General features: G+C 54.8%; 1 protein-coding gene and 1 long non-coding RNA gene across 3 annotated transcripts in view; one reads left to right on the forward strand and one right to left on the reverse strand.

The window, feature by feature from the left end:
- Myh9 (myosin heavy chain 9) overlaps positions 1-15,236 on the forward strand; it is an 89,322-nt gene extending 74,086 nt beyond the window's left edge. For both annotated transcript variants that reach the window (XM_048356079.1, XM_048356087.1), the window contains exons 23-41: positions 60-197; positions 1,071-1,194; positions 2,633-2,804; positions 3,174-3,386; positions 3,744-3,888; positions 5,039-5,245; positions 5,457-5,561; positions 5,783-5,935; positions 6,135-6,383; positions 7,577-7,789; positions 7,914-8,126; positions 8,403-8,564; positions 9,689-9,817; positions 10,910-10,998; positions 11,085-11,208; positions 11,505-11,713; positions 12,191-12,299; positions 12,389-12,561; positions 13,813-15,236. In XM_048356079.1, the coding sequence (XP_048212036.1) occupies positions 60-197; positions 1,071-1,194; positions 2,633-2,804; positions 3,174-3,386; positions 3,744-3,888; positions 5,039-5,245; positions 5,457-5,561; positions 5,783-5,935; positions 6,135-6,383; positions 7,577-7,789; positions 7,914-8,126; positions 8,403-8,564; positions 9,689-9,817; positions 10,910-10,998; positions 11,085-11,208; positions 11,505-11,713; positions 12,191-12,299; positions 12,389-12,561; positions 13,813-13,930 (3,045 nt within the window). In that variant the 3' untranslated portion in view covers positions 13,931-15,236. The remainder of the gene's footprint in view (positions 1-59; positions 198-1,070; positions 1,195-2,632; positions 2,805-3,173; positions 3,387-3,743; positions 3,889-5,038; positions 5,246-5,456; positions 5,562-5,782; positions 5,936-6,134; positions 6,384-7,576; positions 7,790-7,913; positions 8,127-8,402; positions 8,565-9,688; positions 9,818-10,909; positions 10,999-11,084; positions 11,209-11,504; positions 11,714-12,190; positions 12,300-12,388; positions 12,562-13,812) is intronic.
- LOC125358715 lies at positions 4,526-18,773 on the reverse strand. The gene is made up of 3 exons (XR_007212364.1): positions 18,764-18,773; positions 17,829-17,833; positions 4,526-4,705 (listed from the first exon to the last, which is right to left on the reverse strand). It is a non-coding gene; the product is annotated as an uncharacterized LOC125358715 (long non-coding RNA).
- Positions 18,774-20,034: the final 1,261 nt, after the last annotated feature.

The raw sequence follows: 20,034 nt of genomic DNA on the forward strand, positions 1-20,034 counted from the left end.
CCGGAGTAGAGCTGATCGTTTGGAAGCGTGCCTGTCTCATGGTCTCTCCACCCTTGCAGGAACTCGAGGAGCAGCTGGAGGAGGAGGAGAGTGCCCGGCAGAAGCTGCAGCTAGAGAAGGTGACCACTGAGGCCAAGCTGAAGAAGCTGGAGGAGGACCAGATCATCATGGAGGACCAGAACTGCAAATTGGCCAAGGTGGGGCAGGGCAGGGCAGGGCCGGGTGACCCATCACTTCCCGCAGCCCTGTCTGTCCTCCCGCAGCCCTGTGGCTCTGCTCAGTGGGAGCTGCTTTGGCACCCGTGTAAAAGGAACTTTCTCATGAGTGAGGGACCTAGAGAAAGGTTTGCCTTTACCCCTTAGTGAAGTGACCTTGGTGGCATAGCTTGTGTCAGTCACTGGTGGGAGTACGTAGGGCACTTATGGCTTGGTGTTGAGGTGCAGGGCACTGCTCTCCAGCCACCCCTGAGGGGGTGATTGTGTCTTCTGTGAATGTCCCTGTGAGCGTCGGTCCCAGTGGGCAAAACAGCATGGGTTAGAAGAAGGGGACAGACCCAAAACCCTGGGTTCCCAGAGGCCAGCAGGGGAGCTGACAGGACGCTTGCCTGACAAACTAACTATGTGGGGGTCATGAAAAGAATAAGACCCCAGAGATAGCTGCACAAAGCAGGTGAAGAGGCAGCCTTGGCGCTGATTGGGGTCACAGAGATGCTGGCACGGTAACGTAGTTAAGTCCTGTATGGCGTCCTCCTAATGGGGAGGGCCAGTTGAAACCCAGAAACTGTCTTACCTGAACCTAAAAGGGTCATGCAGAGCCAAGAAGGGCTTGGATACCCGCAGTTTTAGTCCCTAGAGAAGCTTATCCAGCTACTTCTGGAGAGCTAGTGAACTTTTGCAGTTGTCCTTTGATCTAATAAATATGAATGAACTTGACATAGTGGCCGAGGCTGCTGCTTTTGTCTCCAGTTCCAAACACCTGGCAAGTCCTGCGTTGAGAGTGCTCAGGCATCTCTCTGCTCAGCTGGCACAGAACTCTGACCTATATCTACTTCTGTCCCCCTCTCCCTATAGGAGAAAAAACTGCTAGAAGACAGAATAGCTGAATTTACTTCGAACCTCATGGAAGAGGAGGAGAAATCCAAGAGCCTGGCCAAGCTGAAAAATAAGCATGAGGCAATGATCACTGACCTGGAAGGTGAGGTGTGCCAGGAGGAGCAGGCCTGTCCACCGGCAGCCCTGGGCTGCTGCCCCACAACCCCAGGCTGCCAGGCTTAGGCGAGAGTGTCTGTTGCCACGGGCTGCAGGCGTCCATTGCTCTGGGCTGCACAGGCCCTGCAAGAGGAGTGTTCATTGTGAAGCTCTGCTTCCTCTGTCATCGTCCACCACTGTTCCAGAAGTGTTGAGACTTCCCAAGGGAGTTCCTGGTGACCCCTGAGCTGAGCAGTTGTATCATCTACTAGCTGGGTCATCTCACACTTAGTGTTCAATCTCTGGATTATATGCTGTGTCTCTATGCTGTGAAGCCCAGACCGCTATGGGCTTCCAGCTCAGGCCTGGCGACATAGTCAGCTGACATTGGGAGCTAGGTGGACTTATAGTGCGGTGTTGTGCCTGGCCCTGCCAGCTTCTCCTCATCTAGATGGGATGAGGTGAGTCAGGCTGTTGTGGGGAATAGGTTCTGATATAGGGAGGCCTCTTCTTCCACAGATACCTCCCTTGCTAGGGAGGGCCTGAAGGCATTGATCATCGAGAGGTCTAGGAGTGGCTTATTTGCTAATTTAACAGGTTGCTATTAGTGTTTGTGAAGCTAAAGAGCCATCAGAAAACATGTGCACATGTGTGGGCATACAACCAATCAGCCACTATCTGGAGAGGTGGGGCCTTGTGTGCCTTGACCTGAAGGTTCTCTTGGATCCCTTTGGGTGTGTGCATTAGAATCATAGTCACAAATCCTCAGTGATGTTGTTCACAGAGAACATGAACAGCACAATCCAAATACTTAACAGCTGTACAAGGGGTAACTTGGTATAATGCCATCCAAGACCAGAGTCCAGTGAATGTCTTCAATGACACTGATTAAATCAGAGGCCTCAGCCTCCTGAGCAGGTATAGGGAGAGAAGTCACCCTTACAAAGCACTTTTGAAGGGCTGGGTTCTATTCTAGGTGCTTTAAGTTGTTGACTCCTAGGAGCCTCAGTGCAGCCTAACTAAGCAAGTTGTCTGTTCACCTTGTTATTCATATGAGGCGCAGTAGGGTTAAGAGACATTCCATGACACCACAGAATTGTGAAGCCAGACACTGAACCCTGATCTGCTCTCCTGAAGTCACAGACTTCACACAAGGCAGTTCTGTTGTGTACGTTTAGATTCATGAAGTACATGGTATTAGCCATGAGTGGAAACGGGGAATGAGAAAGACAAACTTGAGGAGCCACCCTGACAGGAAGGAGATGCAGAAGCCTTGGCAGCCTGTGGCAAATCCCTGTCTTGTGTCCCTGACCTCCCTGCCCCTCCCCAGGCTGGGCATGGGTGTGTCTTTACGAATGCTCAGTCCTCCATCTAAGTGACTGAAAGTAAGCATGCAGCCCGCAGCCACTGAGAGCCCTGTGGTCCCTCCCGCCCTTCCCTGGCAGAGCGCCTTCGCAGGGAGGAGAAGCAACGGCAGGAGCTGGAGAAGACCCGCCGCAAGCTGGAGGGAGACTCCACGGACCTCAGTGACCAGATCGCTGAGCTCCAGGCACAGATTGCGGAGCTCAAGATGCAGCTGGCCAAGAAGGAGGAGGAGCTGCAGGCCGCTCTGGCCAGGTGAGGTGCCCTTCTGACCGTAGATGATTAATAATGAGGGGCTCTGTGTTAGTCATCACTTCTAACAAATGGACCTGTCTGGGGGAGGCTAAGGTGCAGGGGCAAATCCTGTGATTTAGATCTTGTTGTGAATCCGCAACATTGTCACCAACCCCGGGTTCCCTCTCCTTTTACAATTCGTAAAGTGGTGTTTGCTCTTAAATCTGATGCTTCTCTCAGATGCTGATTTTTCTGAAATGGATCCTAAGTGCAATGATTGATTATGACTAGCCGATGCAGCTTTGGCTGCACCTCCCTGTGCTCCTTTGCACACTCTGTTGCATGAAGGTCGACATACCCTCATACTGATGTAATTGGTCACTTTGGCAGAGTGGAAGAAGAAGCTGCCCAGAAGAATATGGCCCTAAAGAAAATTCGGGAACTGGAATCCCAGATTTCTGAACTCCAGGAAGATCTGGAATCTGAGCGAGCTTCTAGGAATAAAGCTGAGAAACTGAAGCGGGATCTTGGAGAAGAGCTGGAGGCCCTGAAAACTGAGCTGGAGGACACTCTGGACTCGACAGCTGCCCAGCAGGAGCTGAGGTGTGCCACGGGGCTGACTGAGTCACTGGGGATGGGGAGAGGGTGTGTGGTAGGGGGCCCCTAGACAGGGTCAGACACCCCCCAGATGGGGAGCAAATGCATGACTGCCTCAGAGACCAAGGATGTTGTAACTCCTCTGCAGCTTCTCCTGGTGAAGAACCCAGCTCCATGTCTGGGGCGAGGTGCAGGGTGGGCTGTCAGGCTGCCTGCCCGCTTGGGCTCCAGGGCCGAGGAGGGCGGCACTGGTGGAGAAGCTGTCTCTGCTCTTGCCAGGCCTCCCGGTGGTCAGCACAGAGCCCAGGGCCAGCTTTGCTCCAGGGGCTCTGGCCTCCATTCCGAAGGCACTTCTCTGCCTAGGTCCAAACGTGAGCAGGAGGTGAACATCCTGAAGAAGACCCTCGAGGAGGAGGCGAAGACCCACGAGGCTCAGATCCAGGAGATGCGGCAGAAGCACTCGCAGGCCGTAGAGGAACTGGCTGAGCAGCTGGAGCAGACAAAGCGGGTGTGTTCCCCAGTGTGAGAGTGTGTGTGTGTGTGTGTGTGTGTGTGTGTGTGTGTGTGTGTGTGTGTGTGTGTGTGTGTGTAGCAGGGATTCAGCTGCCTTTGCCCAGGGGCCTCGCAGTGTCTGAACACCACTCTGGGCCTTGCTCTCTCTAACCTCTTGGCCTTCAAAACAGCACTCCAGCTTGTAGCTTGAGCATCCTGTGCAGATGAGAACCCCCGTGCCACAGCTTCCCTGTCTGTAAAGAAACATGATAGGCCGACTCATCTGATAATGTGAACTTGAGTTGATATCACATGTAAAGCACTTAGATAATAAGGCCTTAATAAGTCATTGTTGTTGAAATACCATTGTCTGTCTACCAGTCTACCAGAACAAGGCTTCCCGGAATGGAGCTGACCCAGAACTGTCAGAGGGCCATAGCCGTCCCTCTTCTGACTAGGAGGGCTCCTAGCACGTGGTCAGCTGGCATCTTACTGGAAAGGCAGTCCTGTCCCTCCAGCTAGCCTCCTGGCCAGCCAGCACGGCTGGGCAGTGTCTTCACAGGACAGCGGCTGCCTGCTGGCCTCGGGCACACTGTCACTGTTGGTGGCCTCTTAGAGCCCCCAAGGGTTCTTGCGCGTGACGCTGTCAAACATGTCTAGAACATACCCTGTCCATTGGTCTCCCTTTGGCCTTCGCCCGTGCGGTGTGTGGAATCCCGCCTGTTCCTCGGGGTTACTGTCCCCTGCAGTGGCTTTGTTTGCAGTGTCTTGGGGTCCAGCTTCCTCAGGAACTTGCTCAACTCATTGGGTGCTCAGCATTTGGTGTAGGATTGCTAACATTTATCTCGTAGGCTCCACTTTCATATTTTTTTTTAATAATGCTGTTAAAATTTCTCTTGTGTTTAAATATTGCTGAACTCAGAACATCTATAAGAGCACATTATACTAGAATATTCTTTCTGTCCAGGGAGGGAGGCTGGGCTGGATTATTCCAGAAGATAGCTGGACTTATCTCTCACCTCCCTCATAGACAAGGGCCATACGGAACTGTCATTCTTGCTGTAATCACTGTAAGGCAGTGATTTCTGGGGCGAGGGGTGGGACTTTTCCACGAGGTTAGAGAGACCTGGTGCCTGCCCACTTAACCTCCTTGCTGCCTCCCGCAGGTGAAAGCCACCCTTGAGAAAGCGAAGCAGACCCTGGAGAGCGAGCGGGGGGAGTTGGCCAACGAGGTGAAGGCCCTGCTGCAGGGCAAGGGTGACTCTGAGCACAAGCGGAAGAAGGTGGAGGGCCAGCTGCAGGAGCTGCAGGTCAAGTTCAACGAGGGAGAGCGCGTGCGCACCGAGCTGGCCGACAAGGTCACCAAGCTGCAGGTGAGGCTTCTAGAAGGCTGGAGCCCTGGCCTGGACGTGGGGTCTCACCACAAACTGGGTCATGGCCCAGATCCAGCAGTGCTATCCCCACGCCCTCTCCCCATGCCTGGTCCTCATCCTGGCCCTTGTGGTTCGGCTTCGGACCCTGGACCAGTCTATGACAGCAGAGATGGCTGGGCTCATGATCCTTGCCTCTCCCTTCCCCATGCAGGTTGAGCTGGACAATGTGACTGGTCTCCTCAACCAGTCTGACAGCAAGTCCAGCAAGCTCACTAAGGACTTCTCTGCACTGGAGTCCCAGCTGCAGGACACTCAGGTAAGGACGGTGACGTTGGCTCTTCCCCAGGGGGGGCCCATGCTGTGCCCACTCGGCCTCCATCACACGGCGCGTCTCTCCATCCATCCCACTCCTGCCTCTCCCAAGACCCTCCCAGCTCCCGCTGGGTCCACGCATGACTGTCCCGTGAGCCAGGGGCCCGGGGCCCTCAGGTCTGACCTGCTCTCCTGAGCGTTGCACTACGTCCTTGTCTGGAGTAGGAGCTGCTGCAGGAGGAGACCCGGCAGAAGCTGAGCCTCAGCACCAAGCTGAAGCAGATGGAGGATGAGAAGAACTCCTTCAAGGAGCAGCTGGAGGAGGAGGAGGAGGCCAAGCACAACCTGGAGAAGCAGATCGCCAACCTCCATGCTCAGGTAGGATGCCCTCTGCGCAGAGCGTTCTCTTGTCATGGAAGAGGGAAGCAGCATGCACGTGTGGAGTGAAAGTGTGTGTGTGAGTGAGTGTGTGAGTGTGTGTGTGTGAGAGAGAGAGGGCGAGATCTGTCCATAACTGAGTTGGCTCCCTAGGCCTCCATCCAGCGCACAATGTGCCCTTTCTCCCTGCTCTACCTAGGTGACCGACATGAAGAAGAAGATGGAGGACGGTGTGGGGTGCCTGGAAACAGCCGAGGAAGCCAAGCGGAAGCTTCAGAAGGACCTGGAAGGGCTGAGCCAGCGGCATGAGGAGAAGGTGGCCGCCTACGACAAGCTGGAGAAGACCAAGACGCGGCTGCAGCAGGAGCTGGACGACCTGCTCGTGGACTTGGACCACCAGCGGCAGAGCGTGTCTAACCTGGAGAAGAAGCAGAAGAAGTTTGACCAGGTCGGTCATCAGCTCGGCTTCCCCACCTCCCTCCTTCCAGCACCCCAGCCTAAGACAGAGGCCGCGGTGAAACCAGTAAAGCCTGGCAGGCAGCTTTAGGGGGAGGGGGAGGTACGGGTGTGCCCCTCAGTCTCCGGCTTGCGAGGTGCCTGGGAAGAGAGCGACCTAGGGAGGCTGCCTCGTGTGATAGCTGTAGAAGTTTCTCCGTGTTTCTGCGTGCATTCAGCACTGGCCCTCATTCCAAAAGTCTGAGGCAGTGAAGGAGATGCAGACAGACCCTGGGGCCCGACAGAACAGTACAGTAAGAAATTCAGTGATCCCCAAGTGATGGCCAGAGCTCCCTTTTGTAGATCAAGTTCTGTTGAATTCAGTTGCTCGTCCTCTTGCCTGTGTCTCTGGTGTGAGAGTGTAGTCACTTTGTGCTGTGGCCTTATTGAGTGGTTGCTAAAGCCTGTATGGTCTGCGAGCCACCCTTGATGGAAGAAGGTTCCTAACCCATAGAGTAGGTGAGGAGTAGGGCAAAGCAAGCAGGAAGTAGGAGGGTGTAGAGCCCGCATGGCCCATGCAGAGAGCAAGACCCATGGGGGGGGGGGGTAGGAGCCATCCTTGGGGGAGGGTTACACACACAGGATTCAGACTCCTAAGCAGACTCATTATGAAGAAGGATCAACTATTGATTGGCCTGGAGAACCAAAGCGTTTCCAGGTTCTAGTGTTTGAGTGTGCTTGTTTCCTGAGTTCTTAAAGGGGCAGCGTGTCACATAAAGGATTGTTATTGTTCAGTGGTAAAAAATTAAGCCGAGGGGCTGGGAATATGGCCTAGTGGCAAGAGCGCTTGCCTCCTACACATGAAGCTCTCAGTTCGATTCCCCAGCACCACATACATGGAAAACGGCCAGAAGGGGCGCTGTGGCTCAGGTGGCAAAGTGCTAGCCTTGAGAGGGAAGAAGCCAGGGACAGTGCTCAGGCCCTGAGTCCAAGGCCCAGGACTGGCCAAAAAAAAAAAAAAAAAAAAAAAATTAAGCCGAGGCTAAAGCATGATGGACAAGCAGTCCTGCCCTTGTCTAGCCCTGCAGGAGGCCACGCTGGTCACTGCATGGCATGCTTGGGCCAGACAGCAAGCCTTGGGCCTGCTTGTCTTGGTGCCCAGGGCGGTCTTCAGCCTTCACCTCATGGTACCCTCCTCTTTCCTAGCTTCTGGCCGAGGAGAAGACCATCTCTGCCAAGTATGCAGAGGAGCGTGACCGGGCTGAGGCCGAGGCCCGAGAGAAGGAGACTAAGGCGCTGTCTTTGGCCCGGGCGCTGGAGGAGGCCATGGAGCAGAAGGCGGAGCTGGAGCGGCTCAACAAGCAGTTCCGCACCGAGATGGAGGATCTCATGAGCTCCAAGGACGACGTGGGCAAGAGTGTGAGTGCTGGCCTGTGGCCGTGCCTTGAGAAGACCTCAGAATGGATGTCACGTGGGGTGGGGGGGCGGGGCACAGTGAGTCCAGAGCCGCAGGTGCCTGGCTGACTCCTGCTCTCGGGTGCAGGTCCATGAGCTGGAGAAATCCAAGAGGGCTCTGGAGCAGCAGGTGGAGGAGATGAAGACCCAGCTGGAGGAACTGGAGGACGAGCTGCAGGCCACTGAGGATGCCAAGCTGCGGCTGGAAGTGAACCTGCAGGCCATGAAGGCCCAGTTTGAGCGGGATCTGCAGGGCCGCGATGAGCAGAGCGAGGAGAAGAAGAAGCAGCTGGTCAGACAGGTGCTTGTCCCCTGTCCCCCGCCCCGTTCCCTCACGCAGCTCTCCTGCCCCCTTCCGTCCCTAGCAGGTCTCTTTCCTCGCCCCACCCGGATCCCCTTCCATGCCCTTGCTGCCCAGTCTTCCTGTCACGGGGCCCAGTGGCGTGTGCTGAGTTTTGATAGTCCGTAATCCCCAGTGGCCGTGGAGGCCCCGTGGTTCCACAGGACCCACCCGGGCTCGTGGCTGAAGTGGCGCTCCACGCGCGGCCCGGCCTCTGGAGCTGTCCCTGTTCCCCAGGTGCGGGAGATGGAGGCAGAGCTGGAGGATGAGAGGAAGCAGCGCTCGATGGCAGTGGCCGCTCGGAAGAAGCTGGAGATGGACCTGAAGGATCTCGAGGCTCACATCGACACGGCCAACAAGAACCGGGAGGAAGCCATCAAGCAGCTGCGGAAGCTGCAGGTGAGGCCCGGCCGGGCCAGTCCAGGGCTCGGCGCTGAGGCGGAAGGCTGGGAATGGTGGCCTTTCCTGCCTGAGCTGCATCACGGGGGTTCGTAGCCCATCTCACAAATGGAAACTGGAAGAGTGACACCAGTCTAAAAGTAAAACTCACAGTGAGATCGGTGAACGGAGGACGCTGTAGGCAAGGAAGTGCAAACAGACCTGCAGGAGGGCCAGGGGAGGCCAGTTAGGCTTCTTTTTTTTTTTTGGCCAGTCCTGGGCCTTGGACTCAGGGCCTGAGCACTGTCCCTGGCTTCTTCCCGCTCAAGGCTAGCACTCTGCCACTTGAGCCACAGCGCCGCTTCTGGCCGTTTTCTGTATATGTGGTGCTGGGGAATCGAACCTAGGGCCTCGTGTATCCGAGGCAGGCACTCTTGCCACTAGGCTATATCCCCAGCCCCCAGTTAGGCTTCTTGAAGAGCCTGGGTGCTGACCCAGGGTGGTGCCGGGAGACGCTCTGACCGGCGCTTCCGGGAGGCAGTTCAGAGTACAGGGCACACGTGGGGAATTTTCACCTCACCAGCAGAGCGCAAAGCAACAGAGCAGCCCATCGTGCCCAGTATGACAACGGGAAGAGCGCACTTAAACTCCATGGTGGGTGACAGCGGGACACAGATCCTGTGGCTGCCGGTGTGATCCCACTGGGTGCCAGGACCACACCCACGGGGTTGGGAATCCCAGCGTGGGAGTTATTTGCAGAAGATTAAAACAGAAAATTCTGTTGGACAGAGCAGGAGAATGACAGTGGAAGCATATTTATGCCTCGTAACTAACTGGGCAAACTTGGGTGCCAGCTCTGTCAAGGGTGTACACTGGGTGGTGATCAAGCATCAGACTCAAGTCAACAGAAAGTTCCAGTGCATAAGACGGGGGTGCAGCGCGGGCAAGCAGCAGGCTTTGCACATCCCATCACCTAGCAAAGGATCCTAGTGGGCAAAGGCGTGTGAAGTTGATGTGGGGTGCAGGGCTGTTTTCTCTTCTGCCCTCTTACGTTTTGTTGGTTAATTGAACATGGTTCCTTCTAAGGAATGTAGGGGGGAGCAGGCAGATCGAGGGGGTCATAGTAATCTCTCCTCCCCTCCCAGGCCCAGATGAAGGACTGCATGAGGGAGCTCGAGGACACCAGGGCCTCTCGTGAGGAGATTCTGGCTCAGGCCAAGGAGAATGAGAAGAAGCTCAAGAGCATGGAGGCCGAGATGATGCAGCTGCAGGAGGTGGGCCGGCCCACAGGGACATGGGAGGTCTCTGCCTTCCGGCCTGCAGAGAGCAGCCAAGAGCAGCCGGGGGCAACCAGTCAGCAGGGCGGGAGAAGGGAGAATGGAAACAGACTGAGCAAATTAGAGGAGTGAGTTTGGTATGGTCCATGTTTTTATAGAAGGGTTTCCTTACTGGAGCCAAGCTTCCGTGTGTGTGTGTGTGTGTGTGTGTGTGTGTGTGTGTGTGTGTGTGTGTGTGACAGAAAAGAGAGGAAAGGAGGAGCGGCTAGAGATAAGGTATAGCTCTTAAGGACCCACAGCTTTCCAGGAGGTCTTGCCTCTTGCGTGCCACTGTGTCCATTTGGTCCCGCCCCCTTGTACAATCTGAGGCTTGGTGCCAATCACCACCACCTGTGTGGATTATGCCTGGCCGGAGGGACTTGAGTGTTCCCTTGGCTGCCGTGTCGTTCACATGTGAGTGCACCATGTCCAGAGGGCATGCTGCAATGTGCAGTTACTGACTCCACATTACTCTTTCATTTTTTTGCGAGTCCCAGGGCTTGAACTCAGGGCCTGACCACTGTCCCTGAGCTTTTTGCCCAAGGCTAGTGCTCTACCACTAGAGCCACTTCTGGCTTTTTCTGTGTATGTGGTGCTGAGGAGTCGAACCCAGGGCTTCAGGTATGCGAGGCAAGCACTCTGCCACAAGGCCACATTCCCAGCCCCTGCATTGCGCATTTTGATAGCCAGTCTCTCCTGTGCTCTCCTGCCTTAGCCTGGGGTGACCTCACCCTCCATTGTCACATGTGCCCATCCTCACATCTGTCTAACCCTCCCAACCTCTGGTCTACCCAGAATGCTCAGGCCAGCACTGAAGGTGTCCTTTTGCGTGGCCTCCCCCGCTAGACCACACTCTATTTATATCCTGGGCATCTGGCTTGATTCCCAGCACATCCGTGTAGGGGTTTTGTGAACACATGCTAGCTTCTTGGAGAGGTGAGTCGGCCCTGAAGGAGAGGAGAGTGCCAGGAGCTCTGGGCAGGAGGGTGTGGAGGGCCGGAATGAGCGTCTTGCTCTTCCTGGAGGGTCACCCTCTGGTTCTTGTGACAGGAACTGGCAGCTGCCGAGCGTGCGAAGCGCCAGGCCCAGCAGGAGCGGGATGAGCTGGCTGACGAGATTGCCAATAGCAGCGGCAAAGGGTAAGCCAAGGGAGGGTCGAGAAAGGAGCCTGGGAGGGTCTCCCCATGCCCCCCTCACAGGCCCTCACTTCCCTTGCCCTCTACAGAGCCTTGGCGGTAGAGGAGAAACGGCGGCTAGAGGCCCGCATCGCCCAGCTGGAGGAGGAGCTGGAGGAGGAGCAGGGCAACACGGAGCTGCTCAACGACCGTCTGAAGAAGGCCAACCTGCAGGTGGGTGCCGGGACTGCCCGCTGTCCGTCCTCCCCGGGCTCTGCACCCAGGCCTGCGCTCCCTGAGAGGAAGGAGGTGCAGCTGGCAGAGCTCCAGGCGGAATCCTAGACTGTCCCTAGGACTCCGTGTCCTGGTACCGGTCTCCCTGTGTGTGGTTTCCCTGTTGGGTGTCAGGAAGTGTCCGGATTCTGCTCATGCATAGCTCCCTTCCTGGAAGAGCTCAGATTGTGGACCTCGGGGCCTGGTGGGATCCTGGGTCCCACCTTCCTTGGGCTCACTGGCCCTCTTTCCTGCAGATCGACCAGATCAACACCGACCTGAACCTGGAGCGCAGCCATGCCCAAAAGAACGAGAACGCGAGGCAGCAGCTGGAGCGCCAGAACAAGGAGCTCAAGGTCAAGCTGCAAGAGATGGAAAGCACGGTCAAGTCCAAGTACAAGGCGTCCATCACCGCCCTCGAGGCCAAGATCGCCCAGCTGGAAGAGCAGCTGGACAATGAGACCAAGTACGTGTGCACCCCCATTCCACAGTGAGCAGGCGGCACAGTGACTTGTGTGTGCACCCCCATTCCACAGCGAACAGGTGCACAGTGACCTGTGTCTGTTCCTGGGAATAATCACAGGTTGAGGTGGAGCCAGCTCTGTCTCCCAGGGCCCATGTGTTAAGGCTTCTTTGCCACCTGTCTTTGAGGGCTAAAGTAGAGGAGCTGTGGGGTCTTGCCCTCTGGGCAGCTGTCTGTGGGCTCAGCAAGAGCGAAGCTTCTTTGGAGATGGTGGGTGGTCACATTGTGCTCCAGGCCTCAGTGTCTCCACTTCCAGGCTACTCGTGCCCTCTTTGAATAGTAGGTGTCCAGTAAGGACAGGCACCTAAGCCAAGGCCTCTTGGTGGCAGATGCCAGTGTGGCTCAGGAAGGCCCAGGAGTGGAATTTACCCTCCCCCACTGGGTCTGGGTCTGCTGAGCCACCGTGTCCCTCTCACCCAGGGAGCGCCAGGCAGCCTCCAAGCAGGTGCGCCGGGCGGAGAAGAGGCTAAAGGACGTGTTGCTGCAGGTGGATGATGAGCGGAGGAATGCCGAGCAATACAAGGACCAGGTTGGTGCTCAGGCAGAGCCCTGTGGCTGGCTGGGAGAGCCGCAGGCCCAGGTTCCCTCACCAGGGCCACTGGCCGTGTGTCCCCGCAGGCTGACAAGGCATCCACCCGGCTGAAGCAGCTCAAGCGGCAGCTGGAGGAGGCAGAGGAGGAGGCCCAGAGGGCCAATGCCTCCCGCCGGAAGCTGCAGCGTGAGCTGGAGGATGCCACCGAGACTGCCGACGCCATGAACCGAGAGGTCAGCTCCCTGAAGAACAAGCTGAGGTGAGCCCCCCGGCCCCTGCCTCTGCCTCTATTCCAAAGCTAGTTTGTTCTGAGGAACACTTTTCGGAGTACCACCTCTCTCCTTATTTACTTGGTCCTGTTTTTCACAAGGCGCAATGGTGTGAAGTGACAAAATAAGAAGGTACCCATCACAGAGCAACCCGTCTGGTCCCTTCAGGGCCCCTTGCCTCTGGGACCTTCAGAATACACTGGAAACTTGGCCAATTATTCCCATCCATTTCACAAGTTAGTCATCTCATGGTGGGATTTTGGGGCTTAGAAGTTGCCAGAGGCCCCTTGGCCTGAATCCCCACACAGGTTAGGTACCTAGGAAATACCTGTGGAGTGAATGCGAATGTCACCATTCCGTACCTGTGAACCTTAGGGCCCGGGTGCAGTCAGTCCTCAGGAGGGCTTCATTCAAAAGTCTCAGGTGAGCTGGGTGTGGTAGAGGCAGGAGGATGACAGGTTCAAGGCTGACCTGCATAATGAAGTCCTGTCTTCGAAAGCAACCGAAAAGCTGGGTACCTGTAACCCTAGCTACTCAGGAGGCTGAGATCTGAGGACCGCAGTTTGAAGCCAGCCCAGGCAGGAAAGTCTGTATGACTCTTATCTCCATTAAACTCACGAAAAAGAACCTGGAAATGGAGCTGGGATTCAACTGGTAGAGCCTTGAGCAAAAGAAGGACTCAGGCCCCTGAGTTCAAACTTAAGACTAGGACCAAAAGCAAAACAATAGCACTGAGTGGTTATCGCTGAGATCTTACCTGAGATTCCCCTTTTTTTTCTCTCCTGTCAAGGGTCTTTTTTTTTTTTTTTTTTTAAAGCATAAAAGCAACAAGGTTAGACTTCAGTAGTTCATGTCTGTTTTCGGCTATATGGTCAGAAGATGCCATGTTTGTGCCTGTGTGTGTGTAACCAGTTCCTTTATCTCTGAGGTCCACCTGGGTTGGTTGCTTGGCTGGTTTTACATTCTGGGGATGGAGCCCAGACTTTTCCTTGCATGTACTAGGCAGGCCACACCCACCCTTCTGCTTGCAGTCAGCCCTGCTTTCCTGACCCCATCTTAGACCCTATCGCTCTGCATTAAGATGGCAGACATGTGAATGGTCTGCGCCAGCTTCTCGTCCTCCAACGTGCCCGCCCAGGGGCTCCCGAGGCCCTGCATCACACCTCTCCGAGGCAGAGCGGGTTGGTGCCTGGTTTCTCTCTGAAGCTGCGGCCTTGCTGACACTCTGCCTCTGCCCCCAGGCGTGGCGACCTGCCCTTCGTGGTACCGCGACGGATGGCCAGGAAAGGCACTGGTGACTGCTCGGACGAGGAGCTGGACGGCAAGGCAGATGGGGCTGAGGCAAAGCCTGCTGAGTAGGCCGATTCTCCTCCTGCTGCCCAAGATGGATGGACAGATGCCCCCACTTCCCCTCCCCCTCCAGCCTCCCCCTCCCCCAGGCCTTGTCCAGGGCATCGGCTTCCCGACGCAGCCCCCACAGCTCCCCTCCCACCCTCCAAAAATCTGATACCAAAGAGTCCGGGCCAGGCCCGGGGAAAGAGCGACCAGCAGGTCTCACCTCCGTCTGAACGCACAGGTGGTGGGCAAGGAGGGCGGCCACTGGGGCGGGCATGAGAGTTTTCTATGAATCTATTTTTCTGCAGACTAAGGGAGTTTTGATAGCCCCCCCCACCCTCCCCCCACCCCCAGCTGTCACCTTCCCCCACCTTTGCCATCAGCTCCTCCCTCCTCCCCCTCCTCCCTCTGCTGTTGGCAATCACACATGGTGACCTCACACCCCTGGCCCTGTGTGGTCAGGAAGGAGCAGGCCCAGGGCTCCTCCCCCTCTGTGCAGGGCACAGAAGGCCGGGGACCAGCAGGAAGGGCACTCACCGCCTCTGTGCCGCACAGCGCAGTGCCTCTGCCCTTCCCGATTCTAGAACGTCTCAAGTGCAATGCCTCCCGCTTGCCAGCCTGCCCTGCCACGGCGAGGCTCCGAGGCCACGCTGAAGGGCCTGCAGGGCCTCTCCCGGCACTCTTGGGGACCAAATATATTTAATGGTTAAGGGACTTGTCCCGAGTCTAGCAGCCAGAGCATCGGAGGGCTGGCGGCCCTCCGCGCGATCTCGTGCTCCTCCAGGACAGGGCCCAGGGCATCTGATCTGCAGCCCACCTCAGTGCGGGGGTGCGGGGGGGAACCTGTCCTGGGCACCAATAACTTTTGAGAGGAAAAGCAAAGGTTTTTTTTTTTTGTTTTTTTTTTCCTTCCTTCTGTAATAAATGATGCATTTCTGAGTCTCTTATCACTGCCTTTCCTTTGGAACATGTTAGAAGAGTGGTTGTCCTACACTGGTGCACACTGGTTCTGAATTGACTTCTGTTCCTAACTGTTTTGTATATGCTGCATTTAAACTTACTCCTGGCAAGAAGGCATTTTTTTTTTTAATTTTTAAAAAAACAGAACCCAACCCAACAAATCCTGAGCTATAGAAAAGCCGTATGCCTAAAGAGCTCTGAATTCAGGTCTCAGTTGCTGTCACGAAGGAGCGAACGGCCCTCCCACCTGCCCCCTTTTTATATAAGAAAGTGCCTTAGCGCGTGCCGCAGCTGTCACCACTACGTAAGCTGGTTTACAGATGTTTCCACTGAGCGTCACAATAAACAGTACTATGTGCTATGAGCTGGATCCGCGTCTGTGTGTCCATCCGCCCGCAGGGGCCGCGCCGCGCTCCCCGAGGGCCCCGAGCTGAATTCTCTGCATCAGCGTGTGAGTGGCAGGGCTGAGTCCTTGTCCTGAAGTCCCTGGCGGCCCCCTCGGGCCGCACTCGGCGCTCGCCGGGGCCGGGAGGTGTCTGGCTGGAGTGGTCCTTATCTCTCTCCTCCTTGCACTGTCATCCCGGAATGTGGAGCTGAGAGGGATGGGGAAGGCTTGAAGCCACAGATGCGAAAAAGAGGACTGTTTCTTCCTCGCTCCCCATCATTGGGTCTTTTCTGACGTGACCCTTCATCCCTTGAGTTTTCACTCAGAACTGGACTGAGGGTCCATGTTTGCCCCGAAAGGGTTGACAGCTCCCAGAGCTGCCTGATTGCCTCATCCTCCATGCAGACGCTGGGGAGCCGGAACTGAAAGTTCAAGGACCGGTCCAAAGTCCTCGCCTGTCACCGGGGTCATGCCCCCTCCAAGATGCCGGTAACACTGCCACACTTTCCCTTAGTCGACCGCTCCTGTCTTTTAGGCATCTCTTTTATTTATTTATTTTTTTCAGAATTGTAAAGGTGACGTGTGGAGGGATTACCATGACGTAAGTTAGGGAAAGGGTACATTTCTTTTTAGACAATGTCACCCCTTCTCACTGTTTTTTCTCCCACCCCTCCACCCACAAGTTGTATAGAGCACCTAATGAGTACCACTGCTGCATTTGTTCACCCTTTGTCCCGCCATTTCGGTGCCAGAGACAGACAAATTAACAAATGACAAAAAAAAAAAACCCCAAACAACAAAGAACAAACCTCATAATTCCATTTCCTGGAGTTCGTTTTTTTTTAAAATATTTATTTTTTTGCCAGTCCTGGGCCCTGAACTCAGGGCCTGAGCACTGTCCATGGCTTCTTTTTGCTCAAGGCTAGTACTCTACCACTGGAGCCACAGTGCCACTTCTGGCTGTTTTCTATATATGTGGTGCTGGGGGATTGAACCCAGGGCTTCTTCCCACTAGGCCATATGCCCAGCCCCCCTGGAGTTCATTTCGACAAATATTTTATATGATCAGAGGCATCTTTGTGATCTTTCCCTAAGAATATCCTCCTTTGGTCTCACTGTGTGACTGTCTAGATAGAGTCCTGTATAATTTATCATGTTCCAGTGTATTTTACTTTTTATTTTTTTATTTGCCAGTCCTAGGCCTTGGACTCGGGGCCTGAGCACTGTCCCTGGCTTCTCTTTGCTCAAGGTTAGCACTCTGCCACTTGAGCCACAGCACCACTTACAGCCGTTTTCTGTATATGTGGTGCTGGGGAATCGAACCCAGGGCTTCATGTATACAAGTCAAGCACTCTTGCCACTAAGGCCATATTCCCAGCCCCCAATGTATTTTAGATCTAGTGACCTCATATGAGAGAAAACATAAGCTTGGCTTACCTCACTTAACATGTTGTGTTCTAGGTCCATCCATTTCCCTGAAAATGACATTCTTTCTAATAACTGTAAAATTCCATCATGCATATGTACCTTTTTTGGATCCACTCATCTATTGTAGGGCATTGTAGGGCTGTTTCCACAACTTGGCTATTGTAAATAGTGCAGCAATGAACACAGCTATGTAAGTGTCTTTACAGTCTCTAGGCTCGTGATGTTCTGGGTAGATACCCAGGAGTGGTATGGCTGGGTGGTAGGGAAGATCGATGTTTAGCTTTTTGAGGATCCTCCAGAGTGACTGTACGAGTTGACATTTCCACCAGCAGTGCACTAGGGTTCCTTTTCCCCCCACATCGCCATTTGTTGTCAGATTAGGCATCTTTCCTGTACTGCTTGTGGAGTTTGTTTTCTGTCATCCATCCAAATAGTTAAGGATGGGAAAATTATAAAGCAAAAAGACGTGTGTGTAGCTTGCAGTTTTGGAAGCCGAAAACCCAAAGAGCACACAGTGCAGGTTCTGGCGAGGGTCCCTGCCAGCGTCAACTTGAGACACAGCAATAGTGCGCATGCTAGGGAGTGGTCAGGTGGAGGAACCAGTGGCCAGAGCACGGGGAGGAGCCAGTCTTCTGACCTCCCGCTAGGCTCCGCCTCTTAAAGGTACCTAGTAAGTCTGCTTCAGTGGAGAGGGATCTGAGAGATGAATACCAAAAGGCTAAAATTTTTGAAACAAGCTTTCCACAGTAACCACGTTATATTTTGTACTTTCCCATCAAATGATGCCATGGAGAGACGGATAGACCTGGGGGGTGTAGCTTCGTGATAGAATGCTTGTCTCTCATGCACAAGGCCTCAAGTTCCACTCTCTCGTGGGGGTGGGGGAGGGTTGGTATCTCTTCTAAAAACACCAGTCTTTTGGATTAGGGCCCTACACCTGATCATTAGGCACGGAGAAGATTCACAGGGCAGACAAGTGGGGTACATGATGCCCAGCTGAGCCAGTCAACATAGCAAAGGCTCAGTGTGTCAGGGTTAGGATGCAGTTTGACCTGACTCTGCCCACCTTTTTTTTTTTTTTCTTTATGCCAGTCCTGGGACTTGAACCTCAGGGTCTAGAGACTGCCCCTGAGCTTTTGTGTTCAAGACTAGCACTCAACCACTGAGCCACAGCTCCACTTCTGGCTTTTTTTTGGTGTGTGTGTGTGTGTGTGTTTAATTGGATGTAAGAGTCTCACAGAGAACTCCCCAGGCTTGCTTGAAACCGAGATCCTCAGATCTCAGCCTCCTGAGTAACCAGGATGACAGGTGTGAGCCATCAGCGCCCCGCCACCGTGGCCATCTTGATCCTAACTTCCATGATTTCTCCAAGAGCCTTTCCCTGCTTATTTCTCCAGCTCGCTATAGATGAACAACACACCATTAGACTGACCGTGCTGGACAAGCACGATGGTTCCCTTGCAGTCACAGATGTGATCGTTTCCCGCTGACACTGTTTGATGGAGAAGGTGAATCTGACCGTGTCTGGGTAAGCCATGCAATCCCCGAGGAGGTGCTGCTCACCCCCTTGTCATCCCCAAGAGGCAGTCCTGGGGGACTTGGCCAGGAATAGGAAAGAAGAAGAGGGGGAAGCAGGGACGGAGGGGAAGGGGCAGGAGGAGAAGGATGCTGAGTCTCCACCTTCCACCAGGCGCTGCTGCTCTCTTCTAGAACCTTCCAAAGTAGTTTCAGGGCTGCTTTCCCATTGGATTAGGATCCCTTAGTCAGGAGAGCAACATGGCCCACGAATCAAAGCCTTTGGTCAGGACCCTGGGGGCCTTTTCTGTGATGTTGCGGGGTGAGCTGAGCTGTTTTATAGCTAGTCTGTGGGCTCTCCGGAGGAATGGTCTCCGCTGGCATTGTTGGAGTTACTGACCTCTACTTCTCCCTTTGGGGGGAGCCTACAGCCCCATCCTGGCTGCTGCACCCCGAGACTGTGGACTGTGGTCAAGCATCTCAGAACTCTTCTTCCAGTGATTCTGCTTTCTGAACACCAGGTCCTCATCATGGCAGGGTGGCGTTTAGGGTGCTGCGCCCCACTGTACTTGTTTCATACTGGCCAGTCGGAAGAGGGAAGAATTAGGCGGAAGGGAGTGTAGACAAGAAAACAGAACAAAGAGTAATAAAGAAGGAGCTTTCCTCTCTGGGGTCAAATGTCAGCAGGGCAAACTGGGTTTGACTCTCCTGACCTTCCTCTCACCTCAGTTTCCTGAAAAATCAGCGCTCACATTCCACCACGGTGTGCGGGTGTGCTCTATTTGACGTCAGTTCCTAAACCTGGAAACACATTTAGATCTTTACGAAATGGGGGAAAGTGTGTGCATTCCAGACTGCAGTGTGCGGGCTCCGGCGTGGTCACGCAGCCCTACCTCTAAACCCAGGAGTGCTGGCCATGCACGGATATGGCCATTTGTCTTGGTGGAAGGGACACCTTGGCCTCTGGGGTCCCCTCCCTCTTGGAACCCTTTCTATCCCGTAGTAGACAGCAATTCAGTAGTGTGCCTTAGCAGCGTGGGACTGAAGACCAACAGGGACTTTGTCCCCTCCCCCGCTCTGAAGGTGCCATAGACCTTAGGATGCTGGAGAGCTTCTGAGAGGAAGTTTCTGGCTACAGGGTAGGGCATTGAGCCACAGCACCACAATGAACCCACAGTGTGCGCGCCCAGACTGCGAGCTGCTGCTCCTACTGGGAGGTGGGTGAAGCAGCTTTCCTCCCCGGGGAGGGGGTTGGGGGGTTCGAGTCCAGGAACTGTGGGAGTGATCTGTGGAGGGGCCCCGTGGTCTGTTGGTCTCAACCAAGATGGGTTGTGCTGAAGGACCTGGAATGGCAGGCCAAGGTCCCACCTGAGTGGGTGTGCCAGGAGGGTGGGGCCAGGAGGGCGGGGCCAGTTCACACTGGTGTTTGTTATGCTGGGTCCATCATGAATTACTCAGAACTCAGGGTTTCAATTTCCACTTCCTGAACACATCTGAACTGGAAAAGGCCTTTGGCCATAGCTCAGGTGCACGGCTGAGGACCGGTTGCACTCGGCCGAGGACGGCAGGTCCCATCCAGACTCAGCCTGGGGAAGATCCAGTGGTAAGTTGGAGATGATGTGACCCATCCATCTCTTCCATCTCTCATGGCTTCTAGTAGAGAAAGGTTATTGCCCCCATTTTATAGATGAGCTTGGAGAACGAAGACAATCCTTCCAGTTCCACAGTTCAGCCAAAACTGACCTAGAATTACACCCAGTTAATTTCTGATGTCTCCTTCTTCCCTCTGCACCCAGAGAGGCTAGAGAAGCGCTCAGATGGGGGTCACAAAGGCCCCAGA

The sequence above is a fragment of the Perognathus longimembris genome, chromosome 1 (genome assembly GCF_023159225.1).
Source record: "Perognathus longimembris pacificus isolate PPM17 chromosome 1, ASM2315922v1, whole genome shotgun sequence".
Classification (NCBI taxonomy): Eukaryota; Metazoa; Chordata; class Mammalia; order Rodentia; family Heteromyidae; genus Perognathus; species Perognathus longimembris.